General features: G+C 37.6%; 1 protein-coding gene across 1 annotated transcript; it reads right to left on the bottom strand.

Annotated features, from left to right (window-relative positions):
- Positions 1–884: 884 nt before the first annotated feature.
- USP16 (ubiquitin specific peptidase 16) lies at positions 885–22,825 on the bottom strand. Its single transcript, XM_009282930.1, has 18 exons — positions 22,747–22,825; positions 21,087–21,185; positions 18,338–18,516; positions 17,580–17,683; positions 15,019–15,122; positions 11,820–12,001; positions 10,729–10,821; positions 9,904–10,034; positions 9,446–9,533; positions 8,494–8,572; positions 7,516–7,607; positions 6,639–6,695; positions 5,198–5,365; positions 3,912–4,584; positions 3,102–3,196; positions 1,791–1,877; positions 1,323–1,479; positions 885–1,212 (listed from the first exon to the last, which is right to left on the bottom strand). Exons 2-18 carry the CDS (start codon positions 21,145–21,147, stop codon positions 1,088–1,090), a joined length of 2,475 nt encoding a protein of 824 aa, XP_009281205.1. The 5' UTR covers positions 21,148–21,185; positions 22,747–22,825; the 3' UTR covers positions 885–1,087.
- Between the last annotated feature and the right edge of the window lie 71 nt (positions 22,826–22,896).

Below are 22,896 nucleotides of genomic sequence, written 5' to 3'. Positions count from 1 at the left end.
CTTGAAATTCAAGCCACTTCAATTATTAATCCTTTTATTACTCTTGCCAGTGCTACTCTATTTCACAGCCAGAAGGGAGTGGAAGGCTAAATCAAGTCTGGAACTATCTTATGCCTAAATAAGGCTGCCACACAACAGCTACACTAATGCTCACTTTATAGTCAGTTGCTGGTGTGGCTGAAAAATAAACTCAGCAAGTTTTCAGAAGGATTGGCATACTGATATAGTCAGCTGCACAAGTGCTACTGCTGATGACTGTAAGGGTAACAAGACTGCCCATTTTCTTAGTAAGGTTCTTGTGAAAAATGCACTGAATGTAAGCAGCTGCTGCTCTAGCATGGAGGAGCCAAGATTTTATTTATGTGAAACCCAGTGTGAAGCCTAGCCTGTGGAGAACTTGCAACTCACTACGGGATTAGTTTTCTTACCCCTCCGGTGCTAAGAAAGGCTAAGCTGGAGTGCCTGTAGTGAAAAGGAGAGAGATCCGAGCGCTCAGCCTTGCCAAAATACCAGCATAAGGTTCCTATGCAAAAGAATTCCTAGAAAGTTTGCAAACTGAGGGCTCCTCTATTAGACATACACCAACAGTGGAAAGAGAGCTGATGCGGAATTCATCTCAGCTCTAAGATGTGTAGGAAGAAACAGCTTCTTATGCTTGGAACCCAGTCCTAAAATACACATGGAACAGATGAGATAATTTTGAACTATAGCCAGTCCTAAAATACACATGGAACAGATGAAATAACTATAGTTCAAAATTATCTCTGGTCCCTTTAAAGTGAAAGACTTGCTGGCTAAGATGTATAGCACTTGCAGGAAACTAAAAGTAGCTGTTGCTTGTCTGTGCCAACACACAAATTACTCAATAGAAGCTCAAAGCTGTAGTTTTGAAAAAACTTTTACTTAAAAGTAGTGAAAACTGGAAAAAGTGTAAGTTATCCATATCTCAGTGTGTCTAAGAAGCATAAAGGATATTCCTGCAGTTGCATACAGTAGCTCCAACATTTAACAACATGATTTGCAAGTCTCCGCCTTTGTTCAGAGCACCTGAAGATGGCTGCACGTACAAGAAGGCTCCTCAGACGAGTTACAGCAGTCGCTCATAGAACAGGAGATAGGCTTGCGAGCTCAGCACTTTCGATGCAGACACGGCTTGTACGTGGGTATCACTGATGTGGAACCACTGTCCTTTTACTGGTTCAGTTTCTAAAGCTGTGAAAGGAAGAATTTGGGAGTAAAAGTTATTACAACGAATTGACTCACTCAATCCTGTTACTGTTCTGCGGTAAGCAATAATTTGTAAAATATTTTTAATTATTTACCTTGAGGAGACTGTCCTCGAAGGACAAGATCAGAGAGACGGTTGTTCATACTTCTCATTTTAGCATACGCAGTGTAGTGCCCAGACCTCATTGTTCCACTGTGTTCAACAACTCCATAGAGAGAGTACAGTACTTTTGTATTCCCTTCAGCCACGTTCTACAAAAGCAAGTTTTGGTATGTCAGTCAGGTACGGGGTTTTAAACAAGGCTAGAATGTCAACTCTTGCTTTGCTTTGATTTGTTTGCTGATGAAAGGGAAGCCGGTCACTACAGATTCGTGCAAGCACTACAGCTATGATCAGTGGAAGTACACTGACTCAAGTAGGAGTTGCACTTGTAAGTTATCCTGTATTATCACACAGAATAACTGAAGCCTGACAAGCGTTCTACAAAGATTCTGCTAAGCAGCTTAATTGTGAAAGCACATTAGAACATGGGAAAGGAGAATCTGAGTGTTTTCCCACTTACTTTACATTTAACTGTACAGAAAGGAGCCAAGTCTATCACTTCTGGAAACTTGATATGCCTGTTAACCTTCCGTAGATTAAATCCAGCCTTAAACAGACAAAGTAGAGGAAAACCCCATAATGTTAAAATGTAGCATATTAAAACCATGCTTAGTTACCAAATGTTTCAGGTTAAAGTTTCAACAATACAAAATCAGTTTTTCATTACACAAAATTGGGAAAAAGCAACATTGTTTGGCTCTTTTTTCCCCTCCAGTGCCCAAGGCTTTCCAGCATTGCCTCCTTGCCCCCACATGCTACCCTGGAGCACAAGTTAAGACGACTCTTCAACTCACTCTTATGGTAACTTAATGGTAGCAAAAGGGGAAAAAGAATCGGCTCTAAGGTACTTATGTAACTACGAGGACATCTCTTGCTTCTCAGATACTGTAGTATGCCTGAGGATCTAGTTTTGTATCGTCAAAGGTGATGTAACTTCTACTCCCACCTTATTCAAATAATCTTCCAGTATCAAACTGGAAAAACAAAAGGAGATGATGACAAATGTTATTTCCTTAGTCATGTTACAGTCTCTTAGAACAGGCTACACATTTCCATTTTCTCTGTGGAATTGCTTCTCGTCTACTTAAAGTCACCTCCCTTATTTTTCCGAGTATTTTGACCAAAATACTGAACAGCTTTAAATGTAGAAGAGGCAATACTGTCTCCCACCCCCATTCCTTTCCTCTTTCTTTCTCGAAAAGCTAAAGCCCTAAACTAAAAATTTTCCTACAACTTGGAAAAAAGGTAAGCCACTTTACTTCGGTGTCTATTAATAAGACTTAAGTTGCACTGCTTCCCATTCATCCCTTTGTTTGTTTTGTTTTTTCTTCCCTCAGTAAGGCTCGGAATTCTCTCTTTTCCAATTCTGCCGACCTATTTGTTACATTAATTTAGCAAGGGATCCTATTCTATCTGTACTGAAATGTAAGAGACCATGAACTGCTGTGGTAGCAGGAAACAATCAATGCTAAGATATTGCTTAATACAGTAAGCAATAACAATAGTGAGGGAATATATTGCAAATAAGCTCACAAAATAGCGTTTTCCAGGTAACTAATGGAATATTCTTTCAGGAAAAAATGACGAGAAAAACCAACGCTGCACACCAATGCCTTCCAAACCTTGGGAAAAAACCCAAAACAAAACAGTCTTACAGGAAATGAAAATATGCTAACATTAGTTTTGAGTTAAGCTAGTACTGTGTGCATATAGACATACTGAACTGATACTATATACATACACGTTTTTGCAATATCAGCCTGCTACTTACCTGTTGAAACCTCTTTAAGTGAAGAGTTAAAATTGGAGGAGCGAGAGAGATTAGCATCTGCTTTTTGGCATTAGTATAAACATACTTCTTTTCACCTGCAGAGAAGAAAAACCACCAGTGATTAACATCTAAACAAATGTTACACCAGGAATTTCTTTATTTTCACTATTTAGACTGTTATAATGTCACCTACTACAGCAACTGAGAAACTGAACATTCCCCTTTAACATGATGAGCTGTACGACAGCTGCCATCTTGCAGATCCCATAGCACAAAAGTACCTGCTCACACCGTGTCTGAGCAGCGTCAGCACAAGCAGGGTGAATTCTTGCTCGTTCTCTACAACTCTCATGATCAGAAATGCACGCAGCTTTCATTGGCCTTTTGAGGGAAATCATGTTGGTGTTTGCTACGACTGTCAGCAGAATTTTCACATTTGAGGGAAGAACAGAAAAGTCACCTGCTAAACAGCCACTCCCTACACTCATCCACGTAAGAAATTTTTAGATTGAAATGCCCTTTCCCTCCCCGCAAACCCAAACCCGTTCCTTCTCTGCTGACTCTTCTTTTTCAGTCCTGCAGTATTCTGTACCCAAGCTTGTGAGCCTGCTATTCTGCTCGATTAAGAACTTACTTGTATTAATCTGTGCGAAAGAGGTTCTCGCAACCTACCCACTGAATACCAGTTCAACTGATCCAAGTTAAAGTTATACAAATACCACTTTAGGCACATTTCCCCCCCTTACCCACCCAAGCAGCAGATAGGGACATATTTAAAGTTTTCTTTTAAAAGAAGATAGTTTGTCATACTTTTTATGTTCTTCTTTGGTCCATAATGTCTTTGTGTACATACATCACAGAGTAGTTTATTGGTCTCAGTAAGTTTTTCGTTACGGGTAAATTGATACAAACAGTGATGGATTGAACCTTCTTCCGGGTTCAGATCTTCCCTGTTTGCAAGAGTAAAAAATGCTGTTTCTGGATCTTCAGTCGACACTTCACACATCTTGATGGGAACAGTTTGAAGGTCATCTAAGATACTCGCATCAGATTCAGCGTTGGCACCCAAGTGTAGTTTTGAAAAGCTGGTAGCAAGCTCCTCCTCATCTTCATTTTCATCATCCTCATCTTTCAAAGACAGGTTGTCAAGGCCATTGACAAACTTTATAGGAGAATCTAAACCTTCCATCGCGAGATCCACGAGAGACTCATTTTCTACACACTCTTGTTTTGGCTTTCCTGTATTTTCATGCATGCTCTGAACTTCTGTACTATTTCCCTGTATACTCAAGTCTTTTTGAGTTAAGCAGTGATCTTTGCAATCATTTGAGGATTCCTCTTCTTGCTTCGTATCAGGAGCTTCAGAGTTCATTTCTGCCTCTGATTCTTGGTTATACTCGACATCTTTTTCGGACTGTTCAGTTGCACAGATATCTGTCAAGTGAAGCACCTTTCCTTGAAGTTTTTGCTGGCGGCGCTGGCTCTGTGAATTGGAATACATAATATATAAGAATACAAAAACCAGAGCAAGTTTAGATTATATTTAGCATTTCTTACCATTTCTTTATCAAAATTTTTGTAGCATGCCATAGCTGCAAAGGGCGGGAGGGAGGGTAATAATCTATGATTTAATGATCAGAGACGATCAATTCAACGAATACTGAGTTTATCCTCACTCAGATATAGTTACCACTGCTCCCTGTTACACGGTATCTTCAAAATACAACTAATGATTCCCTTTATATCTTCCCGATCCTTTCTTATGTCCGTATTCTAAAGTTCTGTGGATATCCTTGCAATCAACGACTGGAGAACAGCTGTCTGATACAGATTAATGCTACTTCAGACAGGCAACATAAATTCCAGATTCCTCTGGATATTAGCTTATTCCTAGCACAGCAACTCTTAACAGAACATGTAACTTCTTAATAGCAAAGACGTAGATACAATCGGTCTTTTCAGTTGTGCATTTGAGTGAGGAGAAATTCTAAGCTGTCTCCTTCTCATCCATCTAAACCCAGGAAGCAAAAAGAATTTGTTTTACGAGAAGTTGCAAGCACTTCATTAATAAAAGCGAAATACTTATCAAAACCAACCTTGGCTTGTTTTTTGGCCTGTTTCTTTGCTTTTTTCTGAAGGTGCTTACTTGTACCAGGGAGTTCATCTCTCTGCTTAAGATAACAGTCATTGTTTTTATCCTCTTCATCTTCAGGTTCCTTTTCTTTGGGTTTTTTAATGTTTCTCTCATTTGTAATTTTTACTTTCTACAAAAAACAAAAAGCCACAAAAAACCCACATAAGTAGAGATGTTACTGTCCTGAATAACAAAGCATTCCAAAAAAGAAAACTGTAGGGATGAGATGTTACCTGAGTTTTCAGCTCCAGATTTAACACTTTAGTGACTATAAGATACAACTCACTCATTTATGCCACTCCAATGTTTACAAAAGAGGTACCTCACTCCAGAGGGAGTCCATGTGAAACAATGACTTGCAGAATGAAACAGTATGAAAAAGTAAGGCTAGCAAGGGCAAAATTCTGAACCTGTAAAGGGGCAACATTACCTTTGGCTCTAACAGATGTACATCTCATTAAGCGCACCGCAGAGTAACATTTTATACAAGCGGAGACATTTTCATTTGAACTGCCTGTCACAGAATTTGTTCACTTCTGCTAAAATGAAATGTGCTGGTTGCAGAAGACATATGACCCCTTTGGCTGAGGGGGTTTCATTTCAATATTTACTCATGAGCTTTTGTGTGAGCAGTGCTACATAACAAATCTGAAATATTACATATACAGATTATCAATACGAAACACACAGCAAATCACGTATTTTGAGTGTCTAGAGATCGATCAAATAAATCAATATTGATCAAATAAGTATTCACACGCTATCCTACCAATGTTTCTTAACTTTATTCAATAACCTGAATAACAAAATAGCATTCCAAAGAAAACTGTAGGGATGAGATGTTACCTGAGTTTTCAGCTCCAGATTTAACACTTTAGTGACTATAAGATACAACTCACTCATTTATGCCACTCCAATGTTTACGGAATATTATGAGAAGTATCCTTGCACTCAGTGCAGAAAAATGGATGAAAAAAGTAAAAAAAAAAAATAAAGCATTCAAGCAACCACGAGGCACCCATCGCTGTCATGCAATTTAATTCAGTTTTACGACAGCGAAGATGAATTGGGAAACGTTCTTTGCAACTCAGTCTTCACAATAACGAGACAACATTGGAACATACTAGATTATTCCCCAAGCCACTCTCTACATTAGAAACATTAACTGACAAAGCAGCAAGATCACCAACGGACTACCAGTGATTTTCCAGAGACAATTTATGAGCCGCAAGTTACAGGAATGACTCTCATGAAAATCTTATTCTCTATCTTTCTGGGCGAATTTATAATTTTAACTTTCAAGAGAGACATTTAGAAAGATGCATAAATTCATTCCCTAATGATTACGTAATAAAGATGTTTTCATATAAGCAAACAAAAACTAAGCACGTACAATTTCTTACCTGATCATCTAGCACGGGAAGCGACAAATCAAGGAAAGACTCGTGGACCAAGGATACCTTTAAATGAATATTTAAGAGTCCAATGTAATTTTGCTTGGAAGCGGCTGGCATGCTGTCAATAGGCTTATTTGTATGTAGCCTTGTTTGCATTCAATGCATGCTTTCACTTGCGCATACAATCGTAGAACACAGCTAATCTACCTTCACAAACAGCTATCCATGACCAAAATAGAGCAGTCATATTACCACAGAAACAAGCAAGAAATACTTTTACAACTTTCAGTTTTCTAGTGGCCTAGAATGCGAGAACCCAACTTAGGGCCTATGAGAGTGATTATCTGCAATCTGTCATGACATTCATCTAGCCCACTCCCTAATACCCTGAATTGCTTCATTCTCAGGATGCATTATCCCAATAGTGCCTTCTTGCTTAACTATTCTCCTGGCAATACCACGGTCATTCCCGTGCGGGAAAGGGAGAGACCTAATCATCTGATGAAAAAGAAAAGGGCCCCTGGCAGCATACTGCTGGTAGCAGAACAATTCATCCAATTCACACAATTTGTACCACTGGAAGGTGTTTACCAGGAATCTGAGAGTGAATTCTTCCGGCAGAGGCCGCTTGCTGTTGCTGACCTCTTTTTCTGGAAGTCTTTTGAAAGGGACTGAAAGATTAGCTTTATAACATAAGGGAAGAAAGATTCCAGCCAAACCATGCCCCTCTTTGAAAAGCATGCAGCTAGTCAACTCTTAGAAGCGTATCAACTGAAGCAAACCTCTCCGATTTCACTTATTTCTACATATAGTTACTTTGGGGTTCTCCTGCAGATTACATAAAATTATACTCTAGGCTAGTCAAAGCAGGCAGTTTACTTACAGTTCTGCATTCCTCACACATAATCGTACTGGTTAATTCTCCACCAAAGATTCGATCTACAAAACTTTGTATTCCCTTTGTCTTTTCATATTCTGAGAATTGACAAGACATATAGTAAAGTTAATAATATTACATATAATATACTAGCAACCAATTTAGTTATGGCATACCAAATACAAAAAAGAGGATACAGTATGCAAGATGTATGATGGAACGTGTTAGCTTGTTCTGGTTTCCTCGGGAAGTACAGCAAGATTCTTAAATTAAGATCCTTTCGTGTATCAAAGGAATGGGGGTGAAAACACATTTGTAGAAGACAGTTTGACTGAACCAACACCTTTACCACTTTCTCAGCTCAAACGCATTTCCCTATTTTCTCAGAAGTACCACATCCCAGCAAGAGTTCCTGTTTTCTCTCAGGACTTAAACAACTGTCTGAACCTAAAAAACAAGCACCGACTTTTGTCGGTATAGGTGCCCTACAAACAAAACCAATTTCCTCAAGTTATATTTTCAGTGTAGCACATAGTCTGAATTTAAACTCTTCATCTTCGAACCTAAGTCATGTTGAAAAGTTTAAAGATTCTTCTGTTCACTGTTTGGGCTTTTTTTATACCACTGTTAAGTAACAAATGACTATTAGGACTGTATAAACCATTACATTCATGTGCTAATATTTTAATTTACATAATATTTGAATGATTAAATAGTACCCAAACGTATTTAATGTATAATGTCTACAGAATCAACTCTCTCTTATGCTGTTAAGAAGGAAACGCCACCAAGTTCAGTAAGACTTTTAAATAAATAGACTAACACTATTGAGCCTTATATTCTAGATACACACATATTCAAGAGACGGCATAAAGTTGTACAATTAAACGTGTATCTTTTAGTTGATACTGTTAGTGTTACTTTGTGTACACTAATTTTAAATGTAATTTTAAATTATCACAACATCACTAACATGTATTTTACCTTTAATTTTCTTTTTAAGTTCTTCTTCATTTTGTTTGTTAGAGTCACTCAGCGCCTTCAGTATTCCAACACTTATTTGCTGAAATTTTCAAAACAAATACACACTGTAAAATTTCCTAAACTAATTCAGTTAACTAGTTCATTTCACAAAATGTTTCAGATGGAGGAAAAGTTTAATCTCGACCAATTAAGAGAATCGATACAAACAACACAACCGCCCGTAGAGACACAAAATAGTTCCTGCGGATATTAAAAAAAAGTAACCGAGAAACAAGCTTGCAACTGTAATGTTGCGATTAGTATGTAAGAAAATCAGTCTAAGGATGAAATACTTCCCAAATTAAAACTGGCAAAAAAAAAAAATCACGGAATTTCCACAAGCAAACTTTCAGGCATTTCAGAAATTAAGACAAAAGGACGTTCTTTAGGGTGACTACACATACTCCAAATCCACTTTTTCTGTAGAAGTTTTGGACAAGTCAATCTATTTCTGAAGGACAACAGACATTTATATTAGAAGCGTTGAATTAACCAAAGTCCTTTAGAGCAAGCAAAACTGAACCTTTCTACTTGATTTTATTAGAAGGGCACAGAGAGTAACCAGTACACTGCTTTCCAAAAAGGCAGAGAATATCATTACCTTAGAAACCTAAACAATGTGTGCAATATATATACGAGATATAGGCCACAAACAAACTTCTTTCTTTGAATAGTTTTGTTAAATGAAAATAGTAATACCCATGGTTGCTCCTTCACAGCCCCACTGCTTAGAGGCTGCCCGGTTCTACAGCTCTGTCGCTAATCTGCTTCAAGTAAGTGCTACGGGCAGCACAAACCACTCTACAGAGGTTGACTTATCTCAGAAAGAACGTTCTTTCTCCCCTCAGCAGAGGAGAAAGTCTTGGTCTGGGGTATGAAGAAGGGTACCCACAACTACGAAATTAGCACTCACTTGGATTTCTTCTGCTCTCATCCCATCAAGTAAGTAACGAAGCAATTCATGACTGTCTTGCTGCTGGTAACCTTTAAATCGTATTGCTCTGTTAAATGAAACAATAATTGTAAAGTATCACTGAACTTAGAGATAGACAAAGTAAAAACAATTCATACCAGACGCAAAAGGACAAAGGCTCAAGCATGTATGTATGTAAAAGCAACAAGTGTCTACATACGGTATTTTCTAAAAATATGAAGCTAATCAGAATATGTCACTGAATATCTTTCATTTTACTTCTATTCATTTATATTTTGCTCTTTATCCTCTTCTATCAAAACTTGTTAAGTGTTATACAAATTTTAGAAGCTGTGATGTGAGCTCAAGAAAAAAAAGGGAGAAAACTGACCTTCTTTTTAAACAACTAACAAACTTTTTTCATACTCACTATGACATGCAATTATACAGATACTCACTTTTTACAAACCTGAGCAAAAAGTTCCTTAGGAGTGACTACCCCTTTTTTTGTCTCTTGCATTTCTGTCAGGAACTGATACATGGCTAATGTCAAAGGACCTGGCTGATCTAGTTTTATCAGCTGAGGTTCCTGTTTTAAACAAAAGCAACAAAGTTGTTTTGCCTTAATTTGGTGACAGATCGTTCTGGAGCAAGTTTTTCCTTATCTAAACACTTCAGTTCTTTAAAACATTATTATAAAATAGAATACACAAAATTCCAAAATGGCAATAAGTGAACCTGACAAAAACAATCAACACGTGGTTTCTCATGAGATGATACCAAAACACTGGGCTAAGAATCATTAATTACTTATTGCTTAGTTGCAACTCTGGATTTCTTGCTTTTATTAGGAAAAAAATACAATTTCTTAAAATGCACAACCCTTCTTTCCCATCCAAATCCCTAACTGTAATGACAGGTGCGTTATTTAAGTTAGCGCTGCAGACATCCACTAGTTTCCTATTTTGCGTTTAGATGAGTGACACTACAGCAAAAGTTACACATTTTCATCCTTCAAATAACTTAATCATAATGTAAGTACTCCTTTGATGACAACTAGTACTTAGAGTATTGAATCACTGCTCTTTCACTTTGAATGAAAGGCCTCCGCTGACTTCAGAAGCAGCTTTATGAAGTCAATGGTGAAGTTCCCACCAATTTTACACCTTAATCTTGTTAGTATTTAGCTGAAACAGCTTTAAAATCCAGAGATGAGTATTGCTTGTTTCTTTAACAGATTGGAAGGGTCAGGAGAAACACTATGGAGGTCGAAGCATGTATACCATGGATAACTCCGGCGACTCAATTTTAACTGTTGTGCCAGGCATTTTAGCTTCTTTAAGCAGCTCCCTCAGGACTGGAGTTTGTGATAAATTCTGTAGAATGTAAAAGAAAGAAAAAGATTGGTAACTGGAGAACAAGAGGAAGGGCAGCTGAGTTCCACTGGTCATGGAACTTGCAGCAACCAGATTAGCAGCAATTTTTTTTCCCAAACACATATCTAAATTGATAACTACCACTCTGGGAATTCTAACAGTGTTCAACAGTTAAAGGTACATTCCATACAGCTAATGGGACTTCCCAGTGTCCTCCCTCTATATTACTTTAGATTAGAGAAACCCTAAATGTACTATTCTTCTACAGACGGATCTTTTGACAGTCTATTTACTAGTGTCTGTTTCTAAAATCAAAAGGTAAAATGCAGTGTGCATATTTGCTTGGTTTAAAACATGTTAAAAAAAATAAAAATCAAACAATTTACTAAAACCTGCAAGTACAGTGGGAATTTTGTTCGAGTAAAGCTTCAGTATCAAGACCCAAAGAGCACAAGATTACATGCGAGTTTTAATACAGACGAAAAAGTAAGTTCATTCTATCCAAGCACTTCTTAGCTGAGCAAGACACATAAGATGGCGATGCAATATGCTCATGCTGTTAACATTTACTTTTATTTGATTTCCTGTTGCTGAGAGAGACATTTTTGTGCCAGTAAACACCCACGGTCTTTGGCTATTAATCTCTTAGATTCTAAGAGGTCAGCAAGAGTGATGTGCCAGACTATTTTAATTTTTTTACTAAACTAGGAAGTTGGCATGCTTAATCTATCTCAGTGAAAGATGCTGTCCCTCAAAGACAGCGCAGTTTATATCTTCCCTTAGAGCAAGTCTGAACCTGCAGCTCCATTTCTTCATATTTCTCTGGGCCAACACACTTTTTTTTAGAATGAACCCATCATCCTTGGCAGATAAAAAAAAAAGAAAATCACATTCTAATTGTGTCATTGTACAATACTGGGGGTGGGGTTGTTGTGGGTTGTTTTTTTTTTTTCTCTTGCTATTCAAAATTTTTTTAAGAGCAGCAATAACTACCATACCTGCATCACTGCGTTAAAGAAACATGTATTCCCCAAGTTACTAAGTCCTTTCACAGTCACTTCCAAGTTAGCATCTGAATGAGAATTCTCTTCTTTAAGCGAGACTTCTTTTTCCTGCTCATTTTTGCTGTCTTTTTCTACTTTTTTATTTTCAAATTCTTTGTTCTCTTGTTGTTTTTCTACTGAAATAATAAAAAAAAAAAAAACCATACCACATATTAACCCAGTAACAGGGAATGGGCTAGGAAAAAGTTATTAGCAGCAGCAATCTACAATGTTTAAAACATATGATAATTAATTCTGTAATTGTATAAATGTAACACTACCGGTTTAGGTTCTTAAACTGTCTAGGTAACAGGAGTTTAAAAAAAAAAAAAAAAATAATCAAGAAACCCCTGAAATGCCATTTCAGATCAGCGTACAATTTAAGCATGCCACTTGGCCCACAAGCCATTCATACCAACAATCTCTGAAACTCTGCATGTGCTATCTGAAATTTCATTCCTGTTGCAAAATCACTTAAGTTAGGGCTTTATACAACATCCAACAGGATGCCATCTGAGATAATATCCCTTTTGACATGGCACTATTGTCTGAAATGAAACGCACAGGCCTCCCACTGTCAAAGCATTCTCATGTTCATTTCATGAACCTAAACAGATGAAACTGGAAGGTTTATATTTTTCAAGACACGCTAAAGATATTTTCCCAAAAATTACTTCGGTGTATAGCTCAAAATTTCAGAGACCTGTTTAATAAAACCATAAGGGAATTCCAGGTAATTTTCAGAATAACACCCACACTGTTTCTGCCAGTTTGGCAGTCTACTATTGATGAGGTTTCTGATAAATAGGGCTGTGAGCCAAGATTAACTTTAAAATAAAGTAATACCAGCTCAGCGAAAGCAAGGGAACCAGGCAATACCATCTTTGCAGATGGACAAGAAACGGATGGACAACAACAGATGAACACCTGAAACAAACAACAGCTGCACCCAGGTATTCATCCGTTTTCCAGTTCAAACCTGAGAAGAAAATTCTGGCAACCAATATGAAGTTGAAATATTAGATGTGGAGAAACGACGTAGCTGGGAAAGACTGACCAAAGCCACTCAAAGATTCTGGTCCTTGTGGGAAAACCTCAGCTGCTTCCTGAACAAAAACTCAGAGACAGCCACCTGGCGCTGCCGGACGGCTGTGATCTACTTCCCAAGGGGGCCATGATTTCACCCAAGCGTGGGATGGTGTTGGGATTTTTGATAGCCATGAGTTACAGCATTTATTTTGATATGCAAATTCTTCCAAGTTTTCTAGTGGAAATGCCTTGTACAAAACCAGTTTTGCCATTGTGGAAACTGGGGGGTTTTGCTGGGCTTGTTTCCTTTTAAACAACCACGTTTGCAGATAGCCTGCAGGCTGAACACGCTGTTTTAAAGAGTTCTGAATGCACTGCAGCTACCTATACTAAATGTACAGACCCAGCAGACAAATCCTCTTGTATGCTCCTTCCATTAGGAAATGTGCTCCAACAGCTGGAGACTTAGTCATTCCAGCTGAAACGTTCACAAATACCTATAAAAATACTTTCAAAAAAATCAAATCAAATTATCCTTAAGCAATGACAATTTTCCTTCAGATCTCAAGACAGACTGAGCAATACTGATGAATAAACACAGCACTTCTAAGCACCGAAAGTCCATTCCTTACTCACAGAACAACTGAACGTCATATTTTAAAAAAAAAAGTCACAGTAAAATTGTATTTTTTTCCCTTCTATTCCTATATTTCTGGTCTGTAAAAGTTTAGGGGACACTGAGCAAAATCCTGGTCCAATTAGGTCCATGGGCTAGGATGTTACTTACGCTATCAGAATTCTGACAAAAGAGGAAAAAAAAAAAAAAAGGAAGAAATTAGCTTTTTAATTTACCGTAAGGTGCTTCAAAAGTTAAATCTAATTTAGCGTACATTCTTGATTTACAGTACTGTCTCCTACATGTAAGGGACTGATTTACTGTATGTATACTATAGTTACTTACCTGTACACGATGAGTCAGTACAAACTTGTTTTCTAACATAATCCACAGTCTGACCCAATCGGGTTGAAGTATTATATGGGACTTCATTATTGCATATGTAGCACCTGTCTCCGCCCCCCCCAAAGAAAAACAATTAATCCTATTTTTTCTATTGCTTAAAAAAATCCTAAACTATTTGCTTGTTTGATGCAATTCATTACAAAAAGTTACAAAATTACAAGATTTATTTTATCATTTAGAAGTCTTAGAGAAGAGTTCAATCTATTTCTGATCAAGAAAATAAGAAGTGTAAAAATTATCTTTACTAAATTATTTCAGTGACTGGAGGTTGCAATTTACAAATACAAATTAGACCCTTAAAAGATGTGCTTAGAAACCTAGCCTGCAAGAAAAAGAAATGCAGGGAAAATATTGCCAAAATCAAGAAACTAAGATATCAGGCCCTAAAGGAAATGACTTACGAATATTATGACATGGAAAAATATTCTGAGTATTCTAGCCAAGCGAGTACTTCATTATGTTTAAACTGGGTAAGAAACAAATCAGTGTCCTCCATTAGTCCTGCACGCTTTTACTTGCTCTTGTGTTGCCGACATAAATCTATTTGTCTCTTTATGAGCAAAGAAGCGCGTGGTTAAGCCACTAATCTGTTTTAAACAAAATTGTGAGAGAAGCTGCAGTGACAAAGGCTCAAGTAAGAGCAAAATTCTGCCACAAAAAAAATCAAATCAAATTATCCTTAAGCAATGACAATTTTCCTTCAGATCTCAAGACAGACTGAGCAATACTGATGAATAAACACAGCACTTCTAAGCACCGAAAGTCCATTCCTTACTCACAGAACAACTGAACGTCATATTTTAAAAAAAAAAGTCACAGTAAAATTGTATTTTTTTCCCTTCTATTCCTATATTTCTGGTCTGTAAAAGTTTAGGGGACACTGAGCAAAATCCTGGTCCAATTAGGTCCATGGGCTAGGATGTTACTTACGCTATCAGAATTCTGACAAAAGAGGAAAAAAAAAAAAAAAGGAAGAAATTAGCTTTTTAATTTACCGTAAGGTGCTTCAAAAGTTAAATCTAATTTAGCGTACATTCTTGATTTACAGTACTGTCTCCTACATGTAAGGGACTGATTTACTGTATGTATACTATAGTTACTTACCTGTACACGATGAGTCAGTACAAACTTGTTTTCTAACATAATCCACAGTCTGACCCAATCGGGTTGAAGTATTATATGGGACTTCATTATTGCATATGTAGCACCTGTCTCCGCCCCCCCCAAAGAAAAACAATTAATCCTATTTTTTCTATTGCTTAAAAAAATCCTAAACTATTTGCTTGTTTGATGCAATTCATTACAAAAAGTTACAAAATTACAAGATTTATTTTAAGATTTAGAAGTCTTAGAGAAGAGTTCAATCTATTTCTGATCAAGAAAATAAGAAGTGTAAAAATTATCTTTACTAAATTATTTCAGTGACTGGAGGTTGCAATTTACAAATACAAATTAGACCCTTAAAAGATGTGCTTAGAAACCTAGCCTGCAAGAAAAAGAAATGCAGGGAAAATATTGCCAAAATCAAGAAACTAAGATATCAGGCCCTAAAGGAAATGACTTACGAATATTATGACATGGAAAAATATTCTGAGTATTCTAGCCAAGCGAGTACTTCATTATGTTTAAACTGGGTAAGAAACAAATCAGTGTCCTCCATTAGTCCTGCACGCTTTTACTTGCTCTTGTGTTGCCGACATAAATCTATTTGTCTCTTTATGAGCAAAGAAGTGCGTGGTTAAGCCACTAATCTGTTTTAAACAAAATTGTGAGAGAAGCTGCAGTGACAAAGGCTCAAGTAAGAGCAAAATTCTGCCACAACACATACATCCGAAGGAGAGTTGTATGTACCGATTTCGTAGTTCTGCCCAATCAACTCTTTGAAGAGGTGACAAAAGGCACTGAAGAGAATGCAAATACTTCTGCACTTTGAAACGTACCAATTACAGTTCTTAGGCACAAATGCATCTAGCAGATTTCAGGATTACCGTAAGTCAGACTCTATTTTCTGATATTAAAAGCAGCGGAAGCCTGCAGCAAAGTGCTTCCCTCAATCTCTAGCATCCCTGGAATTAGCTGTAATTTTCACATTTTTTCAGGTCACATTGAAAAAACTGGCTCAACCTTTGGATCCCTGAGTAGGTATTTATTGTCTGGTTAATCATAAAAACAGGCATTCTCCCTCCTGCAATAACAAATGATAGTTACTTCCACGGGCAATTTTTAACATCATAACCTTTCATCCATCAAAAATTTTTATAGGAAGCCTTGAAGGAATCAAGGGATTGGAAAGAAGTTTTTTCAGCGATGGCTGTTTGACCAGTGTGGGGAAAAACATTAAGTAGATCCAAATGGTAAGTCCTACCAGTACTGAAAACACATACAATAGCACTTGTTGTAACCCCAGCAGAGCAGAACTTAATGGATTACTAGAACTCTCCTCCTCCTCTCCATGTTCAAAACCTTTTCTTTTAACCATTTACGGGTACTATTCAAGTCCAATTTCAACCACACATGCATGCACGCTATAGAGATTTATTCATATATTCATAGCATTAATAAATTCTGATCAAAAAGGCTTATGGCTTTTGCTTTTATGTACTAAGTCCACTGTGAAATACAGTTCTTGATTGTAGGTTTGATTTATAACAATAATTTATACCCAATATATCAATTTCTGAACAATTTCTTGTGCAAGTGTACAACCAAAAGAAATTAAGAAATTCGAGAAGAAAGAAAAAAATCTTGCTTAGGCAACCTCCTCTCATTCACAAGTACTTTGATTTAAAAACTATTTCGGTTTTAGAGCAGAGAAAATAAAGTCCTTTAAAAATCATAATTTTAAAACTTATTTAAATTCACAAAGATACGTTCACTAGTTCATTAGTAATATGTTATTAATGTCCATTTCCATTCTAGAGTTCAATAAAAATACCGATCATTGCATATGAGTGTTAAATATGATCAAGTAAAGAGATAATGTTATATAAAATTAACATAATGACAAATAAGTTTAAAAAAAGGTTACAAAGCAAAATGAAAACTCTTTATGTAAGGCACAGTATTTCTGTATGGCACAGTTTGGAAAGTTGAGGTTCCCCCTTATATAGTAACGTGCTATTCCTTTTAAGAATATTCCTTTCAGGAGAATTCCTTTTAAGAGAAGGAAATATTACCAGAGAGATGGAATTTGTATTGATTGATCCAGTAGCATCTTGTAATTCTACAGCTGTGCTTCTTAACTATACATATGGTATTAAGAAGTCATATTTACTGGGAAAATAAAAGTAATTGAGCTTGTCACTAACTGTGCATCAGAAAGCAGCTTCTCCCAAGGCTGAAAGTTAAGATTTCGAGCTACATAACGACATATGTTTCTACACGTCAGTATTCTGACCAAGTAAAAGCAGTAAAATATGAAGTCAACAGCATTTACTAGTTGGTCAATTTCAACTTCAATTACGAAAATTTTCCAGTTATAAATTTTACAAGCAGTATTTATTCAGCAAATCTCAGCAAAGACTGCTGGGAATTTTGTGTGTGGAAATGCTTTATGAATTTCTAGAGATAAGTCCTAGAACTCACAAAGAAAAGAAAACACAAATTATATCCCAGTCTCTGTTGCCCTCTAGCTATGTCTTATAACTGTTGCCTGACAAACTCACCACACACTCCAGTTGTCCAAACTGAGAACCAAACAATGGGGATCTGATCTCGGCGTTGTATAATGCTTTAAAGCATGCTGTTCTTGAGAATTTCTGCCACAACCCTATAATGTTGATAACCAGAAGTGTCACAAAATCCAGTTGACTATCAATGAAACATACATAAAGTCAGAGTCTAGAGAAAGGATTAAAATGAAAACTTTATCTTAAACTAATTAGGATGACCTGATGGGTCTCTGTTTCAAGACACTTATTTCTGCAGAGAGAGAAATAACTTACCGGATGCAGAATAACTATAAAGTTGGTCGGGGACCAAACATCTAATTTACAAATTCCAGTTTGAACAGCTTGAAGAATGAAACAGAACAAAACCAAAAACCTCTTCAGCATGCATAGTTCTAAGTTTAATAAACTAACATTAGCATAAGATCTTATTGTAAAAATCACAAATTAAGAGCATTAACAGCAATTTTTATTTTCTTAGCAAAATAATTTGGACTTTCTAGGAAAATAAGTCCTCAAGATGGTGTTTTAGCCTTAAGTCTGCTAAATGCCTTTGTGCCAAGCTTCTAAGAACTTCATCTGCAATTCAGAGCAGACGTTTTCATCACACTAAAGTGTATCAAATCATTTAAGTAGCACCACATTTAAAATAAAAAAAAAGAGAATATAAGAGTTTAAATAGAAGCTCTCTCTTTCCACTGTATTATGAGGCACTAAAAGATACTAAGATTAATCAACAACAAAACAAGAGATACCCTATGGCCACATTTTAGACATAACCATATCGAAGGGCTTTCGTCAGTCTCCTCCTCAGATTTCTCTTGTGTCTTATTGTCTGCCTTGCAGTCCTGACAAACATGCCATTCCACATTCAGCAGTGCCTTTTTCAGATGACCTTGTTCCAATCCTTTACGAATATGCTTGCACACAGGTTCTACAAAGTGAAAAGCAAAGAAGGATGTAGGTATCATAACGAATGCAAACGTCTCTAGGCTTCAAAGACACAGGCAGCAATCCAGAAGCTAGCCTTTCTAGAGCCAAAGAAACATTGACAATTTGGCAGACATATCAGAAAGAAACCCTTTGTTACCCCCATTCACAGTCTGGGGATATTGTTGCTGCATCCTAAACTACTGCATTACTAAGGGGAAAAAAAAAAAAAGCATCACCCAAATAGACATCTAGTCAGAGGAGTTGACAAAACCTTTGGATACAAACCTACCTACTGTGCCAGGCTGTGGGCTTCTACTATTGTGGCATTATGATTCCCACACCTCCTAGGGAGCAGCCACAACCCACTGCCACGGTTCCCAGTCACCAAGGCAGCACCTGGCTGGCCTACAAAAGCGGAGATTATGGAGGTTACGCTTCCAGCTGAGCTGCCTCAGTGAAATTATGCAGCAGACTATGGTAAAAAAGAACGGGAGAGTCATCCTACCTAATACCATTATCACTTCACACTACAATACTACACCCTACTTGGAGCTGCACCTTCTGGGCCTGGTGTCAACTCCACCTATTTAACCAAACTCTGCTAAGAACCGTTACACCAAGAACAGGCATCTGTTGCTAAGAGCTACTATCAGGACTTTAATTATCTTATTTCTTTTTTGTTTAATTTTTAAGGTTGTTGGTTATGCTGTCACTTGCGCGAAGAGAAGCTGTCTTTAAGCCTAAGTCATGTACAGGGAAACTGCGATTGACAGACAATGCATACACAAACTGATTCAAGTTCTTCCAAATAAAAAATGAGGAACATATTTTAATGTTTTTTGTTTGTATTTTATTTACAGTGTAGGTTTCTAAGACATTTAGCACCATTAGCCTACAATTCTTCACTATTTGCAGTTACAAATGTCTAAATTTGCAAATAACAGGGTCAAATATCTGACAGTACAAAGAGTTACCTCAAAAGTCAAAAAGCACAGAGTAAACAAACCCATGCTAAAAGAAAAATGCTGTATGTACTTAATACGTTTAAAAAAAAAAATCACATTTTTGTGAAACTATTATTGAGAAGAACTACATAGCGGTTTACATAATTCAACTGTCTCAGGTCCTTTGCTACAGAGGTATTTTTGTTGCTCAGATAGCATAACAGCTCTGAATCTATCTTTGCTGAGGACCATATGCAAGATTACAGCCCCAAGATAGCAAACTTCTCTTGGCGTGAGCTGAAACTAGTGAAAAGTTTTGTACCTACAGTTCTGTTTCTGTCCAAGATTATAGGACAATGCACACAGTACAAATGCTAGCCAATAAGAGCCAAATACAGATATTTAGACGCATTCTTTAAGCCTTTTTAAAAAACACAAGCTTCATCTACAACTTCAAAATTGTGTTTTTTTAACAAACCTTTTGTCTATTGGCCGCTACTATACAGTGGAATTATTCCCAAAGCTCAGTCTTAGTCTACATTTGTGGCTTTACAGGACTTTGTCAGGGTAAGCTAGCCTATTTTTAGCCGAAGAAGCGAGACGCCATCAGCAATTGCACCATAACCGATTTTTTTGCTGGAGAAAAATGAGGAACAGTCATAGCAGACATTGATCTTGACTCCAGAAAAAAGCAAGACAAAAGAAGCTAAAAAGCCATAGGAGACAGAAGCTACCACAAGACCAGGACAATCAGGAAACCAAAGTAGAGTAGGCTTGAATTTAAAATAAACAGGCCATCACACTCAGCCCCCCTGGCTAAAACCGTAAGCGCTCTCTCTCTCCCAGCTAAATTAACACGGCTCAACTCGTTTCCCCAGTCGGGATCAAAAAAAAAAGATGGGCAGGACACACTCTGTGATCTGGTAGACAAGATGGTAGAAGAGAATGCTACCTACAGAACACATTCAAAAACAAGAGCTAGAATAACCAGGTTAAACAAGATAACAAATAAAATTTCAACACAGGAGTGAGATCCAGTTAGAAGGATAACATTAACAATTTGGGATTTTCTCTATAGGAACAGAAGGCAAGGAAGATAAAGAGGTTTTAATGAAAAAGCGCTATGACTAGAGAGCTGAGCTGTCCAGGGCCAGTACTAAGTTAGTTACTAGCGTAAAGACAAATGGTTTCACAGAAATATTTTAATCACAATCTTTTTTGCTGAAGCGAGAGTCTTCTGCCAACAAAATCTTCATTAGGAAAATGCTACTTATACCGATCACAACAAGCTTAGCAGCTGACTCTACAAACCCTTTATATTCTGAGGAATTTTATACGATTCAATACGATCTGTGTGTCAGTAAAGAACTGTCTCTCTGAGTTTCTTGAAAACCAGAAAATTATCCCAGTTTTCAAGACAGGATTATTATTTTCTAGCATCCTTAGAAAAGTGGCAACACTAATGTTTCTTGGTAGACTTCAGTTTCAATTATACAAACCCACACTTTGTAAATGAGACCTCAAAGCCAGCGACTAGTGTAAAAGTCTTCTAATATTAATGAGTTTTCAAGCCCTCTATGAGGTTAAAACAAACATTAGGACCACAGACTTCTCTGAGGAAACATACCCAGCATATCCAGAGACTCATCAGACTGTGCAGTTTTGCCTTTGATGCGTTTCTTTCCCATATTTGTAGTCTGTAATTTTTCTTACATGGAACAGTGACCTAGCAAAGAAAAAGAGTAAATTAGAAACTAGGTTTTGGGTTTACTTGTTCATTGCTAAACAATAAATTATTTCTATGGCCAAGATGTCCCTTGAGGTGAATTAACTTGTTTAAATTTGACATTTTCAAAAGAAAATTAATTAATTATACTTCAACATGAAACAATTGTAACTATTGTAGAGGCAAGATCACAGCATGAATTATAAAAATCAAATGATTTAAAACCTTAAATCAAAAGCATTGCACAAAAGAACAAGATGGAAAACTTAAGTATGAAAAATCCTATAAGCCTTTGTACTTACAAGTCTTTGTATAAGACTTGTACTTCAACTAATAACACAAGGATTTTAGGAAAAAGAATTGGGTTTGTCCCAATTAAATCTTCCAAGTTTTTTTGCAGTTACAGTCTCAGTTTTCTTTACTGCAAATTTCTTGTATCCTTGATGAAGTCTGACACAGGCAAACACTCTAACATATTTGAAAATATACAGACAATGGGAGTTCCGATTTTTCAACTTCTTCACTGGGGGAGATTTATCATTGCCTTCCCAACATACCAAGCAAATAAATCCGATGGGGTCTGTTATTTGGTATGCCTGTAGACCCTCCTAGACAAGAGTGATCTGCCACTACAGAGTCCTAAGCCAAATGCTTGCCTTCAAGAAGTCGGCTACTGCACATACGGTAGGACATTTTTAACTTCTAGTCTGTAGCCCCTGTAAGGCCCTGTGCCTTATCTCACAAAAGATCATTCAAAAAGATCAGGTAAACTTAAAAAACGACATACGCTATACAACGAAAACATGCAAGCTGAAAGGGTTCAAAATCAAGTCTCTGCAGTCTTACGCAGTCTTTGCAGGTTGGCCTAACCCTGCTGTCCACCCTTCACGTAAGCACGTCAGCACCGCGCTAAATCTGACTTGTAACACCCATCCTTTCAAAACCATTTCTTAGCTCGTACTCAGCAGCGCACCAGCCACAGAGAACGGCTGCCCGCTTCCCCCCCCCCCAGCCGAAAAATGAAGCCAGCCCAAGAGAAACTCTGGAGAGAAACTAAGCTGGGAAGAGTTTAGGCATGATACCTACCGAGGACTTTTTGTATGAAAAACCTTTTCAAGGCATGCTTTTATGACAGATTACCCAGTTGTTAAATGACAGGTAGGCAGCCACTTAATCAAGAGTAGAATTATCAACGTTCGCAACTTAGCATTCAATTTGTTCATCCAACAAACTCCCTCTACAGCACATTTTTTGGCAAAAAGCCACAACATTTGATCTTATACGAACAACTCTAAACCGTCAAAATCCTTTCCAAATTGACTTCGCTCCCGCCAGGACGGCAGGACAGCATGAACACGCGTAGCTGTTCATTCCACCCACGCTGTCTCTGGACAGACTTGTCCGACAGGCTCTTCACCAGCCTCTTCCACGGAGCGGCCCACACGAGGAAAAGCGCTGCAGAGCCCGATAGCTAGAGCAATAAAGTGATGGTTTGTTTTATTACTACTTTTTTTTTTCCCTTAAATAAGAAAGAGCGGCCTGCAAACGACCAAAAGTGCACCTGCGTCGGACGGAGACCCGGGAAAAACGCCCACAGAGGCACGCCTGGGAAACCCCCGGGGCGCGGCGGGCGCCTGCCCCAGGCAGCAGGCCGGGCCCCAGAGGCTCCCCCAGACACCTGCCGCCAGCCGGGAGCCGACGCCCCCCCCCC

Source organism: Aptenodytes forsteri, unplaced genomic scaffold, assembly GCF_000699145.1.
Source record: "Aptenodytes forsteri isolate BGI_AS27 unplaced genomic scaffold, ASM69914v1 Scaffold2, whole genome shotgun sequence".
In the NCBI taxonomy this organism is placed as follows: Eukaryota; Metazoa; Chordata; class Aves; order Sphenisciformes; family Spheniscidae; genus Aptenodytes; species Aptenodytes forsteri.
Note: the sequence above shows the minus strand (reverse complement) of the source record. Positions and strands in the feature narration are given on the sequence as shown.